This window comes from Mesoplodon bidens (assembly GCF_964165515.1).
Source record: "Mesoplodon bidens genome assembly, chromosome: 13".
NCBI lineage: Eukaryota > Metazoa > Chordata > Mammalia > Artiodactyla > Ziphiidae > Mesoplodon > Mesoplodon bidens.
Window position 1 is genome coordinate 76,782,248 of NC_138169.1, and position 20,546 is coordinate 76,802,793.

General features: G+C 45.6%; 1 protein-coding gene across 3 annotated transcripts in view; it reads left to right on the top strand.

Annotated features, from left to right (window-relative positions):
- The window catches only part of TNFRSF11A (TNF receptor superfamily member 11a), a 57,346-nt gene that overhangs the window by 9,073 nt on the left and 27,727 nt on the right, over positions 1-20,546 (top strand). For all 3 annotated transcript variants that reach the window (XM_081251783.1, XM_081251784.1, XM_081251785.1), the window contains exons 2-3: positions 15,157-15,238; positions 16,731-16,856. In XM_081251783.1, the coding sequence (XP_081107909.1) occupies positions 15,157-15,238; positions 16,731-16,856 (208 nt within the window). The remainder of the gene's footprint in view (positions 1-15,156; positions 15,239-16,730; positions 16,857-20,546) is intronic.

The following is a 20,546-nucleotide window of genomic DNA, read 5'->3' on the forward strand; positions in this document are numbered from 1 at the left end:
TCCCCAGTTGGTGCAACCTTTCCAAGTCCACGCTTGGGAGTGTGAATTTGATTCAGAGCTAGTAGGAAACCATCATAGTTTTCTGTAAAGGGAAGTTATAAGATCACAACAGTCCTTCAGGAAAAATTATTCATTAATTTACCTAGAATTCGAGCATTTGCTCTGTGTCTGGCACTGTGCCAGTCGGCTTATCACTAACTGTCTGAATGGGCTGCCTTGTCTCTTTGTGAGGAAGCAGAAATATGAGGAAGGGAAAGCCTCAAGCATGGTGCCTGGCACGCAGTAGGTGTTGCATGAGGCCTCCTCGAGATAAATGGTGTCTGTCTCCAGCGGTGGGCGAGGTCGTTCTCAATGTTCATTACGTAAATGGAGACAACTGTACAGCGTTTGGGAATCTGAGAAAGTTCTGGCTCTGGGTCTTTAATGTAACCTCTGACCTTGCTACTCAAAGACCAGCAGTGTCAGCATCACCAGGGAGCTTGTTAGAAAATCTGCATTTTAAAAAGGTTTCCCGTTGATTCTTTTTCACGGTAAGGATTGAGAGGCACTGCTCTGTGAACATGCAGTGGAGGAGAGTCAGATTCCCATACCTGGCACAGTGCAGCGCTTAAAGGTACTGAATAATTTTGAGCGGTTGAGTTCGTTTTCTATATTTTTAAAATTCTTTATTGGAGTATAATTGCTTTACAATGTTGTGTTAGTTTCTGCTGTATAACAAAGTGCATCAGCTATATGTGTACATATATCCCCATATCCCCTCCCTCTTGCGTCTCCCTCCCACCCTCCCTATCCCACCCCTCTAGGTGGTCACAAAGCACCGAGCTGATCTCCCTGTGCTATGCGGCTGCTTCCCACTAGCTATCTGTTTTACATTTGGTAATGTATATAAGTCCATGCCACTCTCTCACTTCGTCCCAGCTTACCCTTCCCCCTCCCCATGTCCTCAAGTTCATTCTGTATGTCTGCGTCTTTATTCCTGTCCTGCTCCTAGGTTCTTCAGAACCATTTTTTTTAGATTCCATATATATGTGTTAGCATACGGTATTTGTTTTTTCTCTTTCTAACTTACTTCACTCTGTATGACAGACTCTAGGTCCATCCACCTCACTACAAATAACTCAATTTCGTTTCTTTTTATGGCTGAGTAATATTCCATTGTATATATGTGCCACATCTTCTTTATCCATTCATCTGTCGATGGACACTTAGGTGGCTTCCACGTCCTGGCTATTGTAAATAGAGCTGCGGTGAACATTGTGGTACATGACTCTTTTTGAATTATGGTTTGTTTTTAAAAAATATGTAGGTCAGTTGTGGCTGAGACCAGAGAAGATGAAGCTCAACTGTGTTAAAAAAAAAAAAAAAAGGAAGAAGAGGGATGAGTTCAAACAAGCCCAGGGATAGCACTAGGTGTGCGGTGTAAAGCCTTGAAAAGCAAGATAGGTGAAGGGTGCCGAGCATGGCAGTGATTATTCTGGAGGCCAGGGCAGTGGTGTCTGGTGCCCCAGCCACCTCGACGGGGAGGGTCCCCCTGCGGCCTCTCCCCCAGGTCCAGCATCCTGTGGGCACCTGCTCAGTCGCCAGTACCGGCTTAGTCCTTCCGGGAACTTCGAATCTAGTTGAAGTCCTTGCATGTGGCCCTGTGAGGACATCGGAGCGTGTGAGATGTGGGATACATGAGATACATGGTGGGATACAGGAAGGGTGGAGGGTCTCGTGGGTCAGAGTCCCCGGGCAGGGCTCCCCAGGAGAGGTGGGACGCGCCGAGCCAGGAGGGGTGGCCGGCGTTTGGATTGGTGATAGAGGCGGGGAGAGCCGAGCAAAGCATGGGGGCCGGGTTGGCACAGGAGCAGGCGCGGTTAGTAGAGTGGCGTGTGGGTGGTCGGCAGGCACGGGGGACGCCAAACCAGGTTAGGGGGCTTGGGATGCCGGCGAGTTAACCGAGGATCCTGAGCGGGGGGTGACCCTGAAAGTGGTGTAGGGCCGTCTGTTGAAAAATGCTGGGGACAGGCGACTGGAGGGGAGGGGGCGGTGTGCTGAGGGCCTAGTTGCGAGCTTTCAGTCTACCAGGAGGAGCAGGCACACGAAAAACAACCAAAACAACCGTAGAGCATCAAAGGGATTGGGACAGGAGACAGTCCTGGTGAATGTGAGACCATCTAGCACAAGGGGCTAACCAGTCCAGGTCTGAGGTTAAACCAAAGTGGCCAGTGTGAGCGAGGTCATGTGTCAGACTGGTTGACTCAGGCTCCAGGGTTGAGCGGGATGACACGGGTTGGCTGGACGACATGGAGCGGGTGGAGGCCGGGGGCCGCGGTGTGGTTTAGGCCTAGGATCCAGGGCAGGGCTGCCGAGGAGACGGTAGGAGGAGGGGCTGGGGTGAGACGGAGCACACGTGCGGGCCCGGGGAGCCCTGCCGAGGCGCTGGACTTCATCTGGGCCTTGAACGATCTCTGACCTTGCCACTCAACAACCAGCAGTATGAGCATCACCTGAGAGCTTGTTAGAAGTGCAGGGTGAGGCCCCACCCCACACCTACCCAATGAGAATCGCCTTTTAATGAGATTTCCAGGCGATGCTGTGCACTTTTAAGAGGCGGGTGGGGGGAAGTCTAGTCGCTGCCCCGGCCACTCTGGGGGCCTAACCACCTTATTAGCTTGGTCCACCCGCAGTATGGAGGCAGAGGGTGGGAGGGTCCTTGGCGTCCAGCAGACCAGCACACGCTTGGAAGCACAGGGGCCATTAGCGCTTACTACAGGAGAGGAGAGAAAGCAGTTCCCATCTCAAATGAATAAAAGTTCAAAAAAAATTTCAAGAATGGTAAAAAAAAAAAAAAAAATCCTTTCGCACTGGGAGAATAAAGGGGCATTCACTGGAGCCTGTGGGGTGAGAGTGTGAGGACAAGGCAAACCCATCCTAATTACTGTGTTTGGGAAACTAACCTTTCTTGTACCTTCATTTCAGGTAGCTCTGGCTGCAGACTTTTCTCACCCTTTATCTCCCCGGAAGACAAAGAAACTTGCAATTAAAGTTTTGACATGCAAAATTATTTCTTCATTTTCCCTTAGGCCCTATGTTTTCTTGTCTAGGAGCAGAGATAATAAATACATTGGGAGGAAAGTAAGAAGGAGAGCTGAGCAAAAATCAATAGACCTTTGATATGCTCCTGTCTAAATAAGTGCAGCACTTTTTTCCTTAAAGGAGCTTATCTGGAATCAAGGTGGTCAGAGAAAAAAAATACTGATGGGGCCATAAAAAGCAACTTTCAAGACAGCTCATGAAGTCAACTGTAACGTTTGCTAAATCAAAATGGTGAATATACCAAGATTTCTAATAGGCCACAATTACTCTGCATTTTTAAGGGTTTTTTTTTTCTTTTTTTTAATCAAACCTGACCTGAGTCAGATTTTTTTTCTCTGTATAATATCTATTTTTTAAAAATCTGGTGGCAAAACGGTGAAGACAGTAAATTTTATGTTATGAGTATTTTATACCAATTAAACATAAAAATTAAAAACTCATGGCAAATATTGTATTTCCTGCCTGGTGATAAAAATAGTATGAAGTGCTTATTATTTAAAACATTATGTCCACTACTAACCTAAGGTCAGTATCACACAGTCCCGGAGCTGCAGGTGCATATTAACTCACGATCTGGGTAAATTATGTCATCCGTTGTGTGAGTTTATACTCCACCCTCTCCTCGCTGCGCTAGTCACACAGGCCTTCCTGCTGTTCCTGGTCAAGCCAGGCACACACCCTCCCGGGGCATTTGCAAATGCTTTTTTGTCCACCTGAACTACTCCTCTACCTGACACTTGCTATTTATTTGGCTTGTTCCCTCACTTCATGCAGGTCTCCACTCAAAAGCTCATCTCATCTGGTGAGGCTCCCCCTCATAATCCCATCACCTTACTTACCCTGTTTTATTTTTGTCATCGCAGTCATTCCAACCAGATTCCGTTACATGTTTGTTTACTGACACTCTTCTCCCAAGAAGTACGATGTAAGCAAGGACTCTCTCTGTCTAGTATCTACTGTATCCAAAAAACTTAAAATTGTCTCTGGCACATAGGATGTGTTCAGTTAACCTTTGAGGAGTAAGTGAATGCATATTTAATTTGTTCCACTTTTAGGTTGTAAACTCACGGAGCACATCTTACTTAAACGCTAAACCTCCTTGTTTGTTTTCTAGAGAGCTATGCAGTGATGCCGTTTAGACTAGGAAAGTTTTTCTGAAACAGGAAAATCAAAGATTTCTTTCAAGTTGGTAAAAATGAACCCAAGGGTCCTACAGCCCTCTAATAACCATTCCAGTCCTATATAATAAGTCAATGCTGTTGACAGCTAAATTGAGTCCTGTGAACAGGTCCATGCAAAATGAAATTACCCCCATAAAAACGGGCAAAGGACTTGAGTGGACATTTCTCCAAAACTGGCCAACAGGCACATAAAAAAGATGCTCAGCATCGTTAGTTACTAGGGAAATGCAAATCAAAACCACGCTGAGAGGGGCTTCCCTGGTGGCGCAGTGGTTGAGAGTCTGCCTGCCGATGCAAGGGACGCGGGTTCGTGCCCCGGTCCGGGAAGATCCCACATGCCGCAGAGCGGCTGGGCCCGTGAGCCATGGCCTCTGAGCCTGCGCGGCCGGAGCCTGTGCTCCGCAACGGGAGAGGCCACAACTGTGAGAGGCCTGCGTACCGCAAAAAAAAAAAAAAAACAAAACCCACACTGAGAGACCACTTCACACCCATTAGGATCGCTATTAGCAAAAAAAAGGAAAATAATAAGTGTTGGTAAGGATATGGAGAAATTGGAACCCTGGTGGGAATGTATTAAAATAGTGCAGCAACTATGGAAAAAGTTTGGTAGTTCCTCAAAAAGCTGAACATAGAATGACCATATTTGTGTGCCAGTGTTCACTGCAGCCCTACTCACAACAGGGAAAAGGTGGAAACAACCCACGTGTCCATCAACAGATGAATGGATAAACCAACTGTGATGTATTCATACAATGGAATATCATTCTGCCATAAAAAGGAAGGAAGTTCTGATATATGCTACAATATGGATGAAACTTAAAGACCATGCTAAGTGAAATAAGCCAGACACAAAGAGACAAATACTGGATGATTCCGCTTATATGGGGTACCTAGAATAGTCAGATTCACAGAGACAGAAAGGAGAATAGAGGTTACCAGGGGCTGGAGAAAATGGGGCATTATTGTTTAACTCCAGGGTTCCCAGGTGGAGGGGAAAATGGGGAGTTACTGTGTAATGGTTAAAAGAGTTTGGGGTGATGAAAATGTTCTGGAAAGAGACCATGGTGACGGTTATACAACATCATGAATGTAATTAATGCCACCGAACTGTACACTAAAAAAATGGTTTAAATGACAAATTTAGTTATATAGATAGATAGATAATTTTTACCCCAATAAAAACAGTTTTAATTAAAGTGCCCCCAAAGTTTTTCAAAAAATGGGTTTTCGAAGGACTGGCATAAAAAGACCTAAATTCAGTGTTTCACGATGGAGACAGCCCTTTCTCATCTCCCTGAGATAAGCCACTTTCTTTGCTCCTCCTGCAAGATCCAGACTCCCTACCTTGTTTGTTCATGCCAGCTGTTTACATGGCTATTCCTTCCGTAAGACACCCGTCATTCCCTCCATCAGACACTGTTCATTGCCAAAAGGAGTTCACACCTTCTCATTGGCCCTTCTCATTCCACCACTGTTTGCAGTACACTCCATGGTGCTGCTAAAAATGACCCCCCTTGCTTCTATAGCTGCCTCTTCCCAGGACCCCACTCCCCTGCCTCCGCATCTGCCCCAGGTCGCCCACTGCCCCTCCTCTCCCCCTCCACCTGCCCAAGCCCCATTCTTCACTCCTGCCCTTGCCCCTGCCCTCTGGGCTTTGTGCGTCTCCCTCTGTGATTCCTTCCCGTGTATCCCAGGCAGGGCTCCCTCCCCTTCCCAGTCCGTGACCAGTGAGGGTTGCCTCCAGGGACTTGGTGGAGCTTGATCTGCAGTGCACCAGGTCTTGTGTTGTCCTGTGGGTCTCTATCTCTTAGTTTTCTCTCCTCTCTAGCTGCCTGTGTCCTCTGCTGCGACACACTTTGAGAGGGTAGGGGTGGACTCATCCCCTTGTCCTACAGAAGCCAATACCTTGCACAAGTATTGATATATGAGAGCTCAGTAAAGACAGCGTTGAAGGTGTGATGATAGCAGAGCTTTTTAAGAGACTGGTACTTTGTAGCATTAAACCCTAGACCAGGCCGAAATTTGTCTTCTTGTCATAATCATGAAAAGTCGTCTTACAAGATAAGGCAAATGACTCAGGCAAAGGAATGACTGGCCCTCCTCTAGTGTCTGCACGGTGAGGAAATCAACTCACAACCCCTTCATGGGGAGTGGTCTGTACGTGGGGAGGGGTTTGATTCATATTAGTGGGTTTTCAACGAGACCAGCAGGAGTTGACCAGCTGCGATGAACGCCTTCGAGTTGGAGTTCTGAATACTCTTTATCACTGGAAACACATTCGTAAAATGGATTTTAGAATGCCCCAAATCCCTTAGTAGCAGGTCAATTATTATAATAGTATTCGTGATGGTCATTATTTTCTTCACATTCTTCTCAAACAGACACATCTTTTCATATGGTACTAATCAGAGAACAGTTGAGCCTCACTTTTTTTTATATGTAAATTATTTACTTTTGGCTGCGTTGGGTCTTCGTTGCTGCGCGCGGGCTTTCTCTAGTTGTGGTGAGCAGGGGCTACTCTTCGTTGCGGTGCGTGGGCTTCTCCTTGCGGTGGCTTCTCGTTGCGGAGCACGGGCTCTAGGTGCGCGGGCTTCAGTAGTTGTGGCACGAGGGCTCCGTAGTTGTGGCTCTTGGGATCTAGAGCACAGTCTCAGTAGTTGTGATGCACGGGCTTAGTTGCTCCACGGCCTGTGGGATCTTCGCGGACCAGGGCTCATACCCATGTCTCCTGCATTGGCAGGCGGATTCTTAAGCACTGCACCACCAGGGAAGTCCCGAGCCTCACTTTTAGCAGCAGAATTTTTTTTTCAAGAGCTGTGTGTAAAATATATTTCTGTAAAGTGAATTGTAGTATTTTGGACACTCAGGGAGTTTTCTATTTAAACCCTCTGATTCTCTGTATCCACTTCCATCATGACTTAGACCACATACCTGGCTTCCATAACGTGGGGTCTTCACACTCTTAACATGTTCCACAGTTCATTGTTTTCCAGGGAGTGCACAGGATGATTTGCTGGGGTGCACAGGAGATCCCCAAAAGTTGCTCCTTTATTTTGTCTCTTTAATTGATAACATACTATCTTCATAGGTGCCTGTGTAATGTTCTGAAGTATGAAATGTGAAGCTTTGGTTTGTGCAAAAGAAAAACAAGCCTGATGTTTTCTCTGTAAACCTGTAAGCTTGAAATTCTTTCTGCTTGAAATTCTGAGTTTTTCTAAAATGAAAATGTCTAGAAGGGCCTTTGGTCATAGCTCGATTCTATCCCAGTTGACAGAAATCACTGACAGAATCTAGCAAACACTTTATCAGCAGAAGCTTTGAGTAAGCTCGCTCCCTCCCCAGCCCGACTTCCGTCCCCATCACCGACTGAAGCTTCAGACAGAAAGCCACTACCATGACTCAGGCCACCTGCCACCATTTCAGTCTCATGAGAAAGCACTTCTTTATGTGAAGTCAAACATGCTTTAAAAGAAATAAACCTTTTGGATTAAAAACATGTTTCTCTGGGAATTCTCTGGCGGTGCAGTGGTTAGGACTCCACGCTCCCACTGCAGGGGGCACGAGTTCTATTCCCAGTCAGGGAATTAAGATCCCGCAAGCCTCGAGGTGCAGCCAAAAAAAAACCCCCCAAAATCATGTTTTTCCAATTGCCCAGCTGAAACACTCTGCCGCCAGCTTTTGTCATCAGAGCCATGTTAAAACTAAACAGGGATGGTACGCTCAGGAAAATTGCCAGGCCTTCAGAATTTTTCTACGAGTCCCTGGTCTCTTTTCCACCCTCTTTCCTTTTTCTGTCACACTCCTTTCCCTCCAGCCCATGACCAGGGAACGATCTGGTAAAAGTAATTGGAGTTCACCGATTCTGCCCAGGTACGTACAGTAGCATCCCCCCTAACGACCACCAGCCAGGTGTGCGCCCCTGTGCTGAGTAAGTGACGCAATTCCCGTCCCGCCTCATTCCCCCAGCTACCTGCTAGAAAGGTCCTTCGCTTCAAAGTGAAGCGAAAAAAAGCAGAGCCTTCATTTTTCCTGAGTATTGCCACTTGCCATTGATACATCATTTTCCATGAATTATACCATCTCATCCTCACTGAGGTGGGATGGGTGCAATTATTAGCCCCATTTTACAGGTGAAGAGACCGAGGCTTAGAACTGACTTTTTCCCCCCTTGTCCTCAAATTGTAGAAATGTAGACAGTTTTATTAAAGAAATGTCAGGCATTCTTCTATCCAGGCCAATCTGGAAGTTCAACTCTAAGAGCTGCCCTGGGTGGAAGAATCCTGTCCTGAAGTCTGCCCTGTGCTAAACGACCAGGGGAGCTACCTGGCTGGGCAGCTTCTTCCGTCTTCACCAGCGCACTGGTACCACGCTCCCTTCTCCCTGTGTCTTTCTGGCCCTGGCCTCTGCTCTGCTAAATCCCTACATTCTGGCATGTCAGACTTTACTTCAGTTAGTGTTTCATTTTTCTGTTTTCTCTGGAAACCTGCCTTATCTGACGTGCAAGCTCAAAATGATTCCTCTCTGATATCCACTTCTAATTCTGAACTTTTAACTGAGAGGCATGACAGTGGATGCTTTCTTTGCAGTAACAGACATATAACTGTGCCATGTTCAAGAGTAGAAAGCCGGAAAAAATAGAGCAGGGCCACTGGGAGCTTCTGGAGTAAAGGAGCTAAGAAAGGGACCAAACTGAGCAGGTCCCCTAGAACATCTCGGGTGAAAGGGTCTGTGTTTGGATTCACTAACTGAAATGTTCTGAGGGGAGAAACTTAGACCTCGTCTCTGGCCTGACTGCTCAGCCAGCTAAAAAAATAGACATTCAAAGAAATGGACAAGAAGGAACAGCATTTGTTTGTCGGTTCCTCTGGCCTATGACTGAGACCTTTTGTTTGTTTGTTGTCTATTCTATTCTGGATTAGAGCACGTTTCACTCGTGACTTTCTTTAAGGATATTTTTTTCAAGGGAAGCAGAACTATTAGGTGTTATTTTCACATTCAGTAGTTTCTCTCTTAAGAAAAACCACATCTTTCGTTAACTGTAACATTCAGAAATTTGATACCATCTTTACTTAATTTACAGCCAAATTCTCAAGTATAGTCATGGATGATATTTTATAAAATGAAATCTATGGAAAATCCCTCATTTGTTCTTCTGGGTTGGGTTCTTTTCCCCTTGGCTTGACAGAAGGAGCCAAGCTTCTTTCTCTTTTGTTATATGTCAGCATGAATTTTTAGTTGAGCAGAAAAGTAATTTTAGTATTCATAATGGCTTTCACTACAATTGGGTTGATTAACAGCACGAAAAATAAATATCTAAGTCAACCTTCCCTTCAGGATTCTGAATACAGATCCTTCGGTCTCTGCAGCTCAGAAATGTTTTGTTTCTTCAGCTTGGCGTTTCTCAGGATTAGACCCAACATGGCATTGCATTGGGAAATAAATCCACGGAGCTTTATAAAGACAATTTTGATGTACAATTTATTATCTCCCTCCGGCCTCCCAAAGCCTTGCACAGACATGCTTATTCCAGAAGAGTTTGTCAGCCGTTAAAATTAAATACCAGCCCGTATGCCCTGAAACAAATATACACATGACACAAAACACACAAGAAAGTGAGGCAACAGATGGCCAATAAATCAGATGTATTGTCTTGCCATTTTAACTCCTTTATTTAGACTTTCCAAGGAATTTATATGGGGGGAAAGGAAAGGCAGGGGATGTAAAGGATATTTGCTATAAACAGACTCTAGTGTTCCTTATACATTCAGGGGAAGTCTGTTAGAAAGCAGAAGTTAGTCGATGTAAACTCTGTGGGCCAAACATTACTTTTGTAGTTTATTGATTAAGAACTGTGGTAGGACGTGGCTGGTTTTTCTGAGACTTCTAAGTACCATGCATGAATCAAATCGTATTCCCCAAAACACAAGCGCTGCAACAGACCGGAATTTGAATGTATATGACTGTATTCTTTATTCAATAAATAGACATTTTAGAAGTGGTTCTGCTTTATTTGCTTAATGAAAACAACGATGGTTCAGAAGCTCTATTGTTTTAGAGGGAAACAAGTCAATCCTGAAGGCAAACTAAGCAAAAACGTAGGTAACTCAAAGTTGTACGTTTCAGCTCGGTTACCAAAGGCCTTCTGTTGCTACATCTTGGGCAAAGAGAGGAGACTGGAGGTGGTTGACAAAACCACCTGATGAACTGAAAATCTGCAGCCTTCTGCTGAATCCCCCCATTCCCTGGGAGGTTGCTTCCAAAACACTGAAGCAGGAACATGTTTTTATCAAATAACTGCCTTACTAGGATTGCTACCAATAATAAGAGCTACCACCTCATAACCTTTGGGAGCTTGGTCTTGGGGGCTATAGAGTCAGGCCCAGATTCTGAGCTGTTGGGAGGGAAAGGCCAGAGGACCAGGAGGGGCTTGAGCAGCCTGGAGGCTCTTCCAGCTGCTGTTGAGATGGGAGATGTCAGAGCTAGAATCTGTAGGAAAAAGAAGGGGTCACACCGTATGCTAACACATATATATGGAATCTAAAAAAAAAAATGGTTCTGAAGAACCTAGGGGCAGGACAGGAATAAAGACGCAGACGTAGAGAATGGACTTAAGGACATGGGGAGGGGGAAGGGTAAGCTGGGACGAAGTGAGAGAGTGGCATGGACATATATACACTACCACATGTAAAACAGATAGCTAGTGGGAAGCAGCCGCATAGCACAGGGAGATCAGCTCGGTGCTTTGTGACCACCTAGAGGGGTGGGATAGGGAGGGTGAGAGGGAGACACAAGAGGGAGGGGAGATGGAGATATGTGTATATGTATAGCTGATTCACTTTGTTTTGTTTTGTTTTATTAATTAATTAATTTATTTTTGGCTGCATTGGGTCTTCGTTGCTGTGTGCGGGCTTTCTCTAGTTGTGGAGAGCGGGGGCTACTCTTCATTGTGACGTGAGGGCTTCTGATTGCGGTGGCTTCTCTTGTTGCAGAGCACAGGCTCTAGGCACACAGGCTTCAGTAGTTGTGGCACGTGGGCTCGGTAGTTGTGGCTCTCAGGCTCTGGAGCTCAGGCTCAGTAGTTGTGGCACATGGGCTTAGTTGCTCCGCGGCATGTGGGATCTTCCCGGACCAGGGCTCGAACCCGTGTCCCCTGCATTGGCAGGCAGATTCCCAACCACTGCACCACCAGGGAAGTCCTTATAAAGCAGAAACTAACACACCATTGTAAAGCAATTATACTCCAATAAACATGTTAAAAAAGACAAAGAAGGGGTCAGACTGGGAGGGACTGAAGGGCATCCGTTCATTCACATCAGAAAAACGCCAGCCTGGGGATGTATTTGGCAGGCTCTCCAGACAGAGGGAGGCTGGTGTCAAGGAGATCCAGCTCAGGCTAACCGGAAACCGAGCCCAAGAAGGTTGGACGCAGGGACTTGGGATCCAGGAGGCAGGCAGGCAGAGCCCGTCTGGCCTGTAGCTTGGAGGGACAAGTCCGCAGGGGATCAGCAAAAGGTGACAGGCCAGGGTGTCCAAGATCTGGATTTCCTAATAGTTACAACTGTGGGGACTGCAGTGCAGAGAGCAAACCACAGGGTTCCCGGACGTGGAGCTCGGGATCAGAGGGAGACCAGCACAGGGCAAGCTTTACATGCTGTGTGAGGTCCGGGGAGCTGCAGATCCTCTCATAAGAGGGTCATCCTGGAGCTGCAGCTCTGCCAGTGGGGGAAAAGAAGCAGAGAGCTTCTTAGAAGCAGAGAGGCAGGACAAGAGAAGGGAAAAAACAACAAAGGCATGTCTTGCCTTCTGAAGGTGTAGGCCTCCTACAGAGAGTTTTCCAGATTCTTTTTATTTACCCGCAAACCACATCTCCTTAACCATATCTATGTATGTACGTTGCCTTTTGAGTTGTATATTTATTGCCATTTTGAAGGTTTGAAGGTGTACTGCAAAGTATCTGATGTAACTCAAGAATAAAGTAGGGTTCAGTTTAAGCTATACCTTAACTTAGATTAATTCCATACTTTTCTGCCTCACCATAGCCAATTCTCCCAGTAGCAGAATTGCTTATGCAGCTTAAAAGATCTGTAATCCTAGAGCTGTGTCAAGCAGACATATCCGTTTTGGAGTGATGAAGGTGTTCTGGAGTTAGACAGCAGCGGTGGTTGCACAACTTTGTGAATATACAAAAAAAAAAAAAAAACCAACACTGAATCGCACCCTTTGAAAGGGTGAGTTTCATGGTATGTGAATTATATCTCCATTTTTAAAAAAGAAGACATGTCCAGGTGTAAAGTCACAGTAAGCTTAGGAGACAGATATGGATTCTAAGGAATAATCTGTGAAAATCGGTTTAAGAGCTAAGACATCTGGTGACCTCTGGAATCAGTAGCTTCCCCATTTTTGCTAGGAGGTATTACGCTCCTGGGTTAGATGGTGGATGGGTTGAATGAATCACTGCCACTCTCCTAAACGTGTAAACAAATTGTCCACATATTCAGGTCAATGATGATCACCAGGTACCAGGATTTGGAGCCCAGGGCACAGCCGTAGCACCTGACAGAGCTTCTAAGCTGCTGCTTGGGGGGAGTCCTTTTACCAATTTCCCCTAAAAAGAAGCTGTGTGTGTGATACAGACAAAGTCTGTGCTTATCTTACAGAGACTCTTGCAGCTTTCCTATGGGTCAGAAGCAATCGACCTTTATCTCCAACCACACATTTCTCTCGTTTGCCTTTGTCATCAGCATCGCAGGAGCGCTCACATATCATCAGGCTCAGACGAATCCTGTTTGTGAGACAAAAGTTGCATTGAGGGGCTTCCCTGGTGGTGCAGTGGTTGAGAGTCTGCCTGCCGATGCAGGGGACGCGGGTTCGTGCCGCGGTCCGGGAGGATCCCACATGCCGCGGAGCGGCTGGGCCCGTGAGCCATGGCCGCTGAGCCTGCGCGTCCGGAGCCTGTGCTCCACATCGGGAGAGGCTGCAACAGTGAGAGGCCCGCGTACCGCAAAAAAAAAAAAAAAAAAAAAAAAAAAAGTTGCATTGACCGAATTCAGCTTCACCGTTTTGCCTCTGCATCTTTCTTTTGTGTGCACATGTTACTGTACCAGGCGCAGAGAAACAGATTCCTATAAAAACAAAGAGAAAAAGAGACCCGAAAGGAGAGGTGGGGTGATTTCTGTTACACCATTCTTCCTAATGTTCAGTGCACTGTCCACCAGACCCTGTCATGTGGTGAATGCTCGGGGAACATCAATCCATGTTATCAGGGGTCCACAGAGAGTGTTAGACAGGTCTCGGAAGCAAGTCTGAATACAACCTTCCTGGCATACCTGGCTCCAGAAGCACATTTGACATTCTCATCAGCCTCAGAGTAACTGTCCCTGGCCCCAACCCTCCTGGAAGCCCTTTACCTGGCCTGGGGGAGGTCAGAGAGGTCCATACTGGGGGCATCCTGCACACCCTACTCAGCTAGCCTGGGTTTTTCTGGGTGTGGTGCTCTCTCTAGAAAACTTCCTTCATAACTGAGGTATTGTGAGGATGCATGGCTTCTTCCAAGCTACACTATTTCTACACCTCCCATCCAAGCTCTTTAATAGGCAGGTGAAGCCCTCTGATTGCTCTGACCGTCCTTGGTCTCATCTCCCGGGACTCTGCTGATGGTGTCCACTGCCAGCCCCACCCGACATGCCACTTCAGGCCTCAGTATCCCTGTTTGAACATCTCATGCTCTGCCAAAGACGGCTTCCTTGCCCTGCCCTCTACTTCCACGGACCAGTTCCTTTTTTCTCATCTGGCTGAGTTCTTTTTTATCCTGCAAGCCTGTGCTCACTTGTCACACTCCTTGGGACACCTCCCCTGGCCTTCAGCTGAGGGAGGGACCCACCTGGCTCCATCATAGCACACACCCTGGTGTGCGTAAGTCCCTTGAGGGCAAGGTTGTAACTTTGGATCCCTGGGACCCAGCAGGAGCCGGACCCTTGGTATTCACAGTGTGAAGTCTGTGCAGCTGAGCCCAACGCTTCCACTTCATCGTTCCGTCTGTAACTCCACTGCCTGCCTGTCAACAGGAATGTGTGGGGTTTTTTCTGACACGGAGAAAGCTGATAAAGAAAAGAGCTTTTCTGTGGCAAACATAAGAATCTGAGTGATTGTAGGGGCCTTGGCTTTTTGTTTTGATCTGCTTAGATGAGCAGACTCGGAAATTAATATTGGTATTAGAATCATACAGAAAGGAGACAAGGTTCAAAGAGCTGAAGCAGCGTGTCGGGGATCCCTCAGCCAGCGCGCGGTTGGTCGGTCAGGGCTCCTGGCTGTAAGCCAGAAGGCTCCCTGTAACCCCTTGCTGTCCCACTTTTTCAGATTCTCTGCATGTTTAAAATTTTAAAAGGTAAGCGGTATTAAGCATCGTTTTAAGATCAGAGCTATTTTGTAAGACCACACCTGGCCTCCCCTGGTATAAGACACAGGTTAGGGGGCCCCATTCTCTCCTTCTACAGTTTTATGACCAAAGTGGCCTGAGCAAACTGTCCACCATGTGATGACACAGAAATGGGACCAATTTCGTACGTGGGTTGTGTAAAGCGGTTTTCAACCTTCTGTGTACCATTTGTAAATTTCCCTTTCAGCCGGCCTATTACCATGAGCATGACCGAAATTGTTTTAAATGCTTAAATGGATTTGGGTGCCAGAATCATTGGTTTTGTACATTGTTAGGGAGAAATGGGCTAGAATAGGAAAGCGACATCTTTGGGAGGGGGGTGGTATTATGCAGAGCAGTTTCAGGACTGTTTATGGTGATTTCTTATACTTTTCAGAAATGTGAGTCAGTAATTCACTTTCTGTTTTCTCTAGAAAGAACTTGTGCCTAATCTCTACCTGATGCGCATTTTCTCTTTAGGTGACTTTGCAGATCACCTCTCCGTGTACTAGCGAGAGGCATTACGAGCATCTTGGACGATGCTGTAACAAATGTGAACCAGGTTTGTACTCCTAAACCTCCTGTCATTGTCCTCCAAAAGTGGGTGGGGTTCTTTTTTTAATCTAAGGAACCATTTCTATCCTGCCAGACAAAAAAAAAAAGAAATTGGGTAGGCTTTTTAAGCCAGTGGCAGGTAGTGGTGTTTGTCACTCTGAAGACAAACACTTTTCTCTCAGTAGATGAAATCACTTAAAAATCAAGAGCAATTTCAGAAACTGGTATTTGAATTAAGTAGGTGCTGGAACATGAATTAAGTACCAGCTTTCCCAAACGCTGTTTCTTGAGAAGGCAAGATGGTTTCTGAAACTCTGTTTTAGAAGTTTGTGATTCAAACTCTCAAAATATGAGATACAACTCTTATTTAAAAGTATTATTTTGCGAAATTCCCTGGCGGTCCAGTGGTTAGGACTCGGCACTTTCACTGCCAAGGGCCCAGGTTTGATTCCTGGTGGGAGAACTAAGATCCTGCAAGCCATGCGGTGTGGCCAAAAAAAAAAAAAAAGGTATTATTTTCACAGAAATTAGCGGAGGATGGGGGTGGTAATCTATCCTAGAATCACTGCTAAAAATTGCCAAAACCCTGTTATAACTCCTCCTCACAATACCTGCTGAGGGTAGAAGGTGGACTGGTCACCACTTCCCCAAAGTTGTTCTGCCAGAAGGTGACCAGGTGTTTCTATGGCCTCAGTGAAGCCCCAAGTCCAGAGGGTCCTCACTCACTCACTCTTCTGGGGAGAGGAGGAGAGCTTTGAGGAAAAGGTGCTTACCTTATAACAAGATCCTTTAGATATTTCAGCTACAGATATTTTGGGGGTTCGTAGAATGAAGATCCAGTGATTTTCATGCATGCGTGTGTGTGTGTATTACTCTCTGATCAAACTAAGTTAACGGTGAGCCCACAGTGTACTTGGGACAAAAGAAGTTAACTATCCAGGTTGACAGTAGAGGGGTTTTGAAGACGGGAGGGGAGAGGGGAGAGGAAGTTCCTCTTGCTTAGCCCCCCGGGAACCCCTCAAGTCCTGCAGGCACCAGCTTGAAAAACATAGTTCTTTTCCTTAGTCAGCAGAGGTTTGGGGTGGAAAGGGTGATCTTTTACTTAGAAGATCTAAAAGACTGCCGTGAACACAGGCACAGCAAACCCAGGAGAGGTTATCTGAGCCAGCCGGGAGGCCTGAGGAGCCGTCGCTGTGAGATGTGGTCTTATCTCATGTATCAGTCTACCTTTGGGGGATGTCCTGGGAGAATGGTCATGTAAGGGGTCCAGTAGATTGGTGCTTGTTTTTTGTTTGGTTGGTTTTTTTGGCCACACCCCATGGCTTGCAGGATCTTAGTTCCCTGATCAGGGATTGAGCCTGGGCCCACAGCAGTGAAAGCATGGAGTCCTTACCACTGGACCACCAGGGAATTCCCAGATTGGTGCATTTTTGTTGATTTGTTGGCTTTTGTGGGAGGAAGTATTTTTGATTGGTGCATGTTTCCCCTTCTAATTTAAGGAAAGTACTTGTCTTCCAAATGCTCTGCTACCTCTGAAAGCATCTGTCTGCCCTGTGGCCCGGATGAATACCTGGACACCTGGAATGAAGAAGATAAATGCTTGCTGCATAAAGTTTGTGATACAGGTGAGTCAGTCATGTCGGGGGCTGTGTGGATAAATGATATTTTTAGATACAGCAATACTGTCTCTTTTAGGGGCCATGGGAAGAAGTTTTGACCACAGACCCCCAGAAAGATGTGCTTCGCATCCCAGAAGGATTGTGTTAAAATTCTTCATGTAGAACTTCTGTTCTGGAATAGTTTTGTTTTGTTTTGTTTTTATTGAAGTATAGTTGATTTACAGTATTGTGTTAGTTTCAGCTATACAGCTATACAGCAAAGTGATTCATATATATATATATATATATATATATATATATATATGAATATTTATATCTCCAATATTTCCTGTAAAGGGCTTATTAGATCTAGAAGCCTGATCAGAATCTGGGTTTTTCTTCTTTGTTTTTGACAAAACTCCTTCAAAGGTGAGCATAATGTGGTGATGTCAGTACTCAGAGTAGCTGCCTCTCTCTCTTTTGGGTGATATTAGCAGCTGTTGATGATCATGGCCTAGATCCACTTTCATTAGGGGCTGCAGAAAGGTGATGTTCTAATTCCATCACCCCATCTTCCTTTATTGGCTGGAATGCTTTCTAAAGAGAAACTTCCCTCATCAACGGGTTGTTACCCTGAAGTACAGTATATACAGGAAAGGCAGAATGAATGCTTGTAACTTTATTTACCACTTTTCAAAATAATGACTCGATCACCAAGTTGTCTCCAAAGGATTTGTATGAAAATTATGAACTCATGCATTTACGTATTTGAGGTGTTTTAATCTATTGCGGTTACTATTTTTACTGGTGCTTGGATTATCTCACCTCTCCCAGGTGGCCCCCAAGTCTTTCAGTGTGGCCCCCGGTGTCCTTCTGAGCTCTCTTGCTCCCAGCCTCATCTTGGACGTTTCCTGCCCTAAAGCTGGAATCGGCCATTTCTCCAAGGATTTCTCATGGCTTTCAGCAGAACATCTTATTTAGCAACTTCAGTCTGGGTGCTGGGAAGGCTCATTGCTACTGGATTGATCCTTGTATCTAGGTTTGTTTTTTTTTTTTTCAGTAGACAGAACTAGGAAATAAGCATTTTTCTAAACATTGTAATTTTTCTAAAGTGTTAGAGATAGCTGGCAGACTTTGTCCAGAGAAGGTAACATGGAAACTCCATTGAGCAGAAGCATCTGATCAAGTCTTTTTTCTTTCCCACTGCTTTGTAATGAGCTTGACTCATTGCTGTCTCTTGGAAAGAAAGATTCACTCTGTCTACTGCCAAAATTGATTAAAGCCCCAAACCTAGTGCATTAAGATATTTAAAAATATGTCAAAATTGTTCATAACCACACAGGCTTACATGCACTTACATATATATATATATATATATATATATATATTTATTTATTTATTTATTTATTTTTGGCTGTGTTGGGTCTTTGTTGCTGCACGCGGGCTTTCTCTAGTTGCGGTGAGCGGGGGCTACTCTTCGTTGGGGTTTGTGGGCTTCTCATTGTGGTGGCTTCTCTTGTTGCGGAGCATGGGCTCTAGGCGTGCGGGCTTCAGTAGTTGTGGCTCACGGGCTCTAGAGGACAGGTTCAGTAGTTGTGGCGCACGGACTTAGTTGTTCCCCAGCACGTGGGATCTTCCTGGACCAGGGCTCGAACCCATGTCCCCTGCATTGGCAGGCGGATTCTTAACCACTGTGCCACCAGGGAAGTCCACATGCACTTACTTTTGAGTGGGATACTGGAATTCGAATTTTCCAAGGAAAATGACACTTGTCTGTATGTTCCAGACAGTATGTCCATGTTATGCAAATTGGTCTTGGTGCTTCAGAGCTGACCTGGGCCTCGGAGAGTGAACACAGAGGGAGTGGAGACTTCTCAGGTTCACCCAGCTCTGGTCTGAAAAGAATGGGAACAGGAAGCATTCCCTCCCTCCTGGTTTAACTTGAGACAGTGAAGGAGGGAACAGGTTTCTAGTTTCTTTGTTTTCTCTTGGAACTCTGTCCTAGGCAGTTCAGGCTGCTATAACAGAATACCACAGACTCAGTGGCTTAAACAACAAATATATATACAGAACAGTTCTGTAGGCTGGAAGTCTGGGATAAGGGTGCCAGCATGGCAGGGCTCTTGGTGTATTCCCTATTCCTTGTTTCGAGACAGCCACTTTCTTGTGTCCTCACGTGGTGGCGAACAGAGAGAGAGCGCGGAAGCAAGCTTTGTGCCGTCTCTTATTTTAAGGACGCTAATCCCATTCATGGGGGCTCCACCCTCACGACCTAATCACCTCCCAAAGCCCCACCTCCTAATATCATCATACTGCGGCGGGGGGGTAGGATTTCAACATATGAATTTTGAGAGGACACAAACATCAGTCCATAACAAACTCTGATAAGTATTCAGAAATATAAAGTACAAGGGCTGCTTGGACAATCCAGGTGAGATGGGGATGTATAGGAGGAGTAGGAAGTCTGTTTTAAATAAACGTTATTGTGTTGTTGCATGTATGCATGTGTGCATGCAGGTAATTCTTGTTATTCACGGTAGTTATGTTCTATAAAGTCACCACAAACACTGAGCTAGCAAATACTGAACCACCACTCCTGGGTGGGTGAACATAACCTCATTTTGTATGTGTTTCTGTTTAAAGACACCTTATTTAAGAAATATTTTGATTCACTAACAATGAACTCACAATACACAGCCTTGAGCAAAGTTTATCTAATGCATGGACTTTCTCCAGAAGACACATCATGGCCTTCTTAGACTTAGAAACACTCGACGGCACTTCAGCCCTATGCTTGGGGGCCATCTTAAACAGTGAACTCACCAATAAAAAACACAAAAATGCCCAAAATAGGACACTAAATAGACCACAAAAAGGACTCTGATTTCCAGTGTAAGAGCTAAAACTAGAAGGCAGTGTCACCCCGTTTGCTCTTGGCTGGGGACATCCATGTCCAGCCGGTGACTCAAAATTTTCGCTGTTCTGCATGTGTTGGAGAATAACTGCAAAAGCGCCAGGAATTATTGATTTGGGGGTTACGATTAAATTTTAACCAGTAGGCGAAATTGCCAGTATGAACCAGTGAATAATGAGGGTCGACTGTGTTCACTTTTACCTCTGTTCCACAAAAACTGGAAAGGGCCAGGAGGTTTGAGATAAGGAGACAGCGCTTTGCTGTGTGTTGTGAGAAAAGAGAAACGAACGTGTTATCCTAAGTTTTGGGGGAGAGATTAATTTCCAAGTATGTCGCCAGGCCCAACCGCCTTACTTTGCCCGTATCGAATCCCACAGTGACGCCTGTTTTCAGGACTCTGAATAATCCTGCAGGGCTGCAGGATCCCAAGATGAATCCCCAGTCTCCAGAAACCCAGTTCTCTTAGGTCTGATCTAGCATTGGTGTTAAGAATGTTTATCACATTTGAATTTACTAAAACTCAAGAAGCTGTGAAGTCGACTATTTTGCATTCGTCAAAATAGTAAATGATCAGAAACTCCCCAGGCCGTAATCTTCCTACCAACATGAAAACTGACTTTTCAAAAACCACAAGACTCTTAATTATTGAGAGAGAGAGAAAAAAAAAAAAAACAACTAAACCTTCTGGGATGTTTTAGTGCCAGCACAGGAAGTGTGAGGGGGAACTTGGGAGTTCCTGAATCCCGGCGTCCTGAGTGATTCATCCGTGCGCTGCGTCCGGGGGGTCTGGGTGGTTTGGGGCT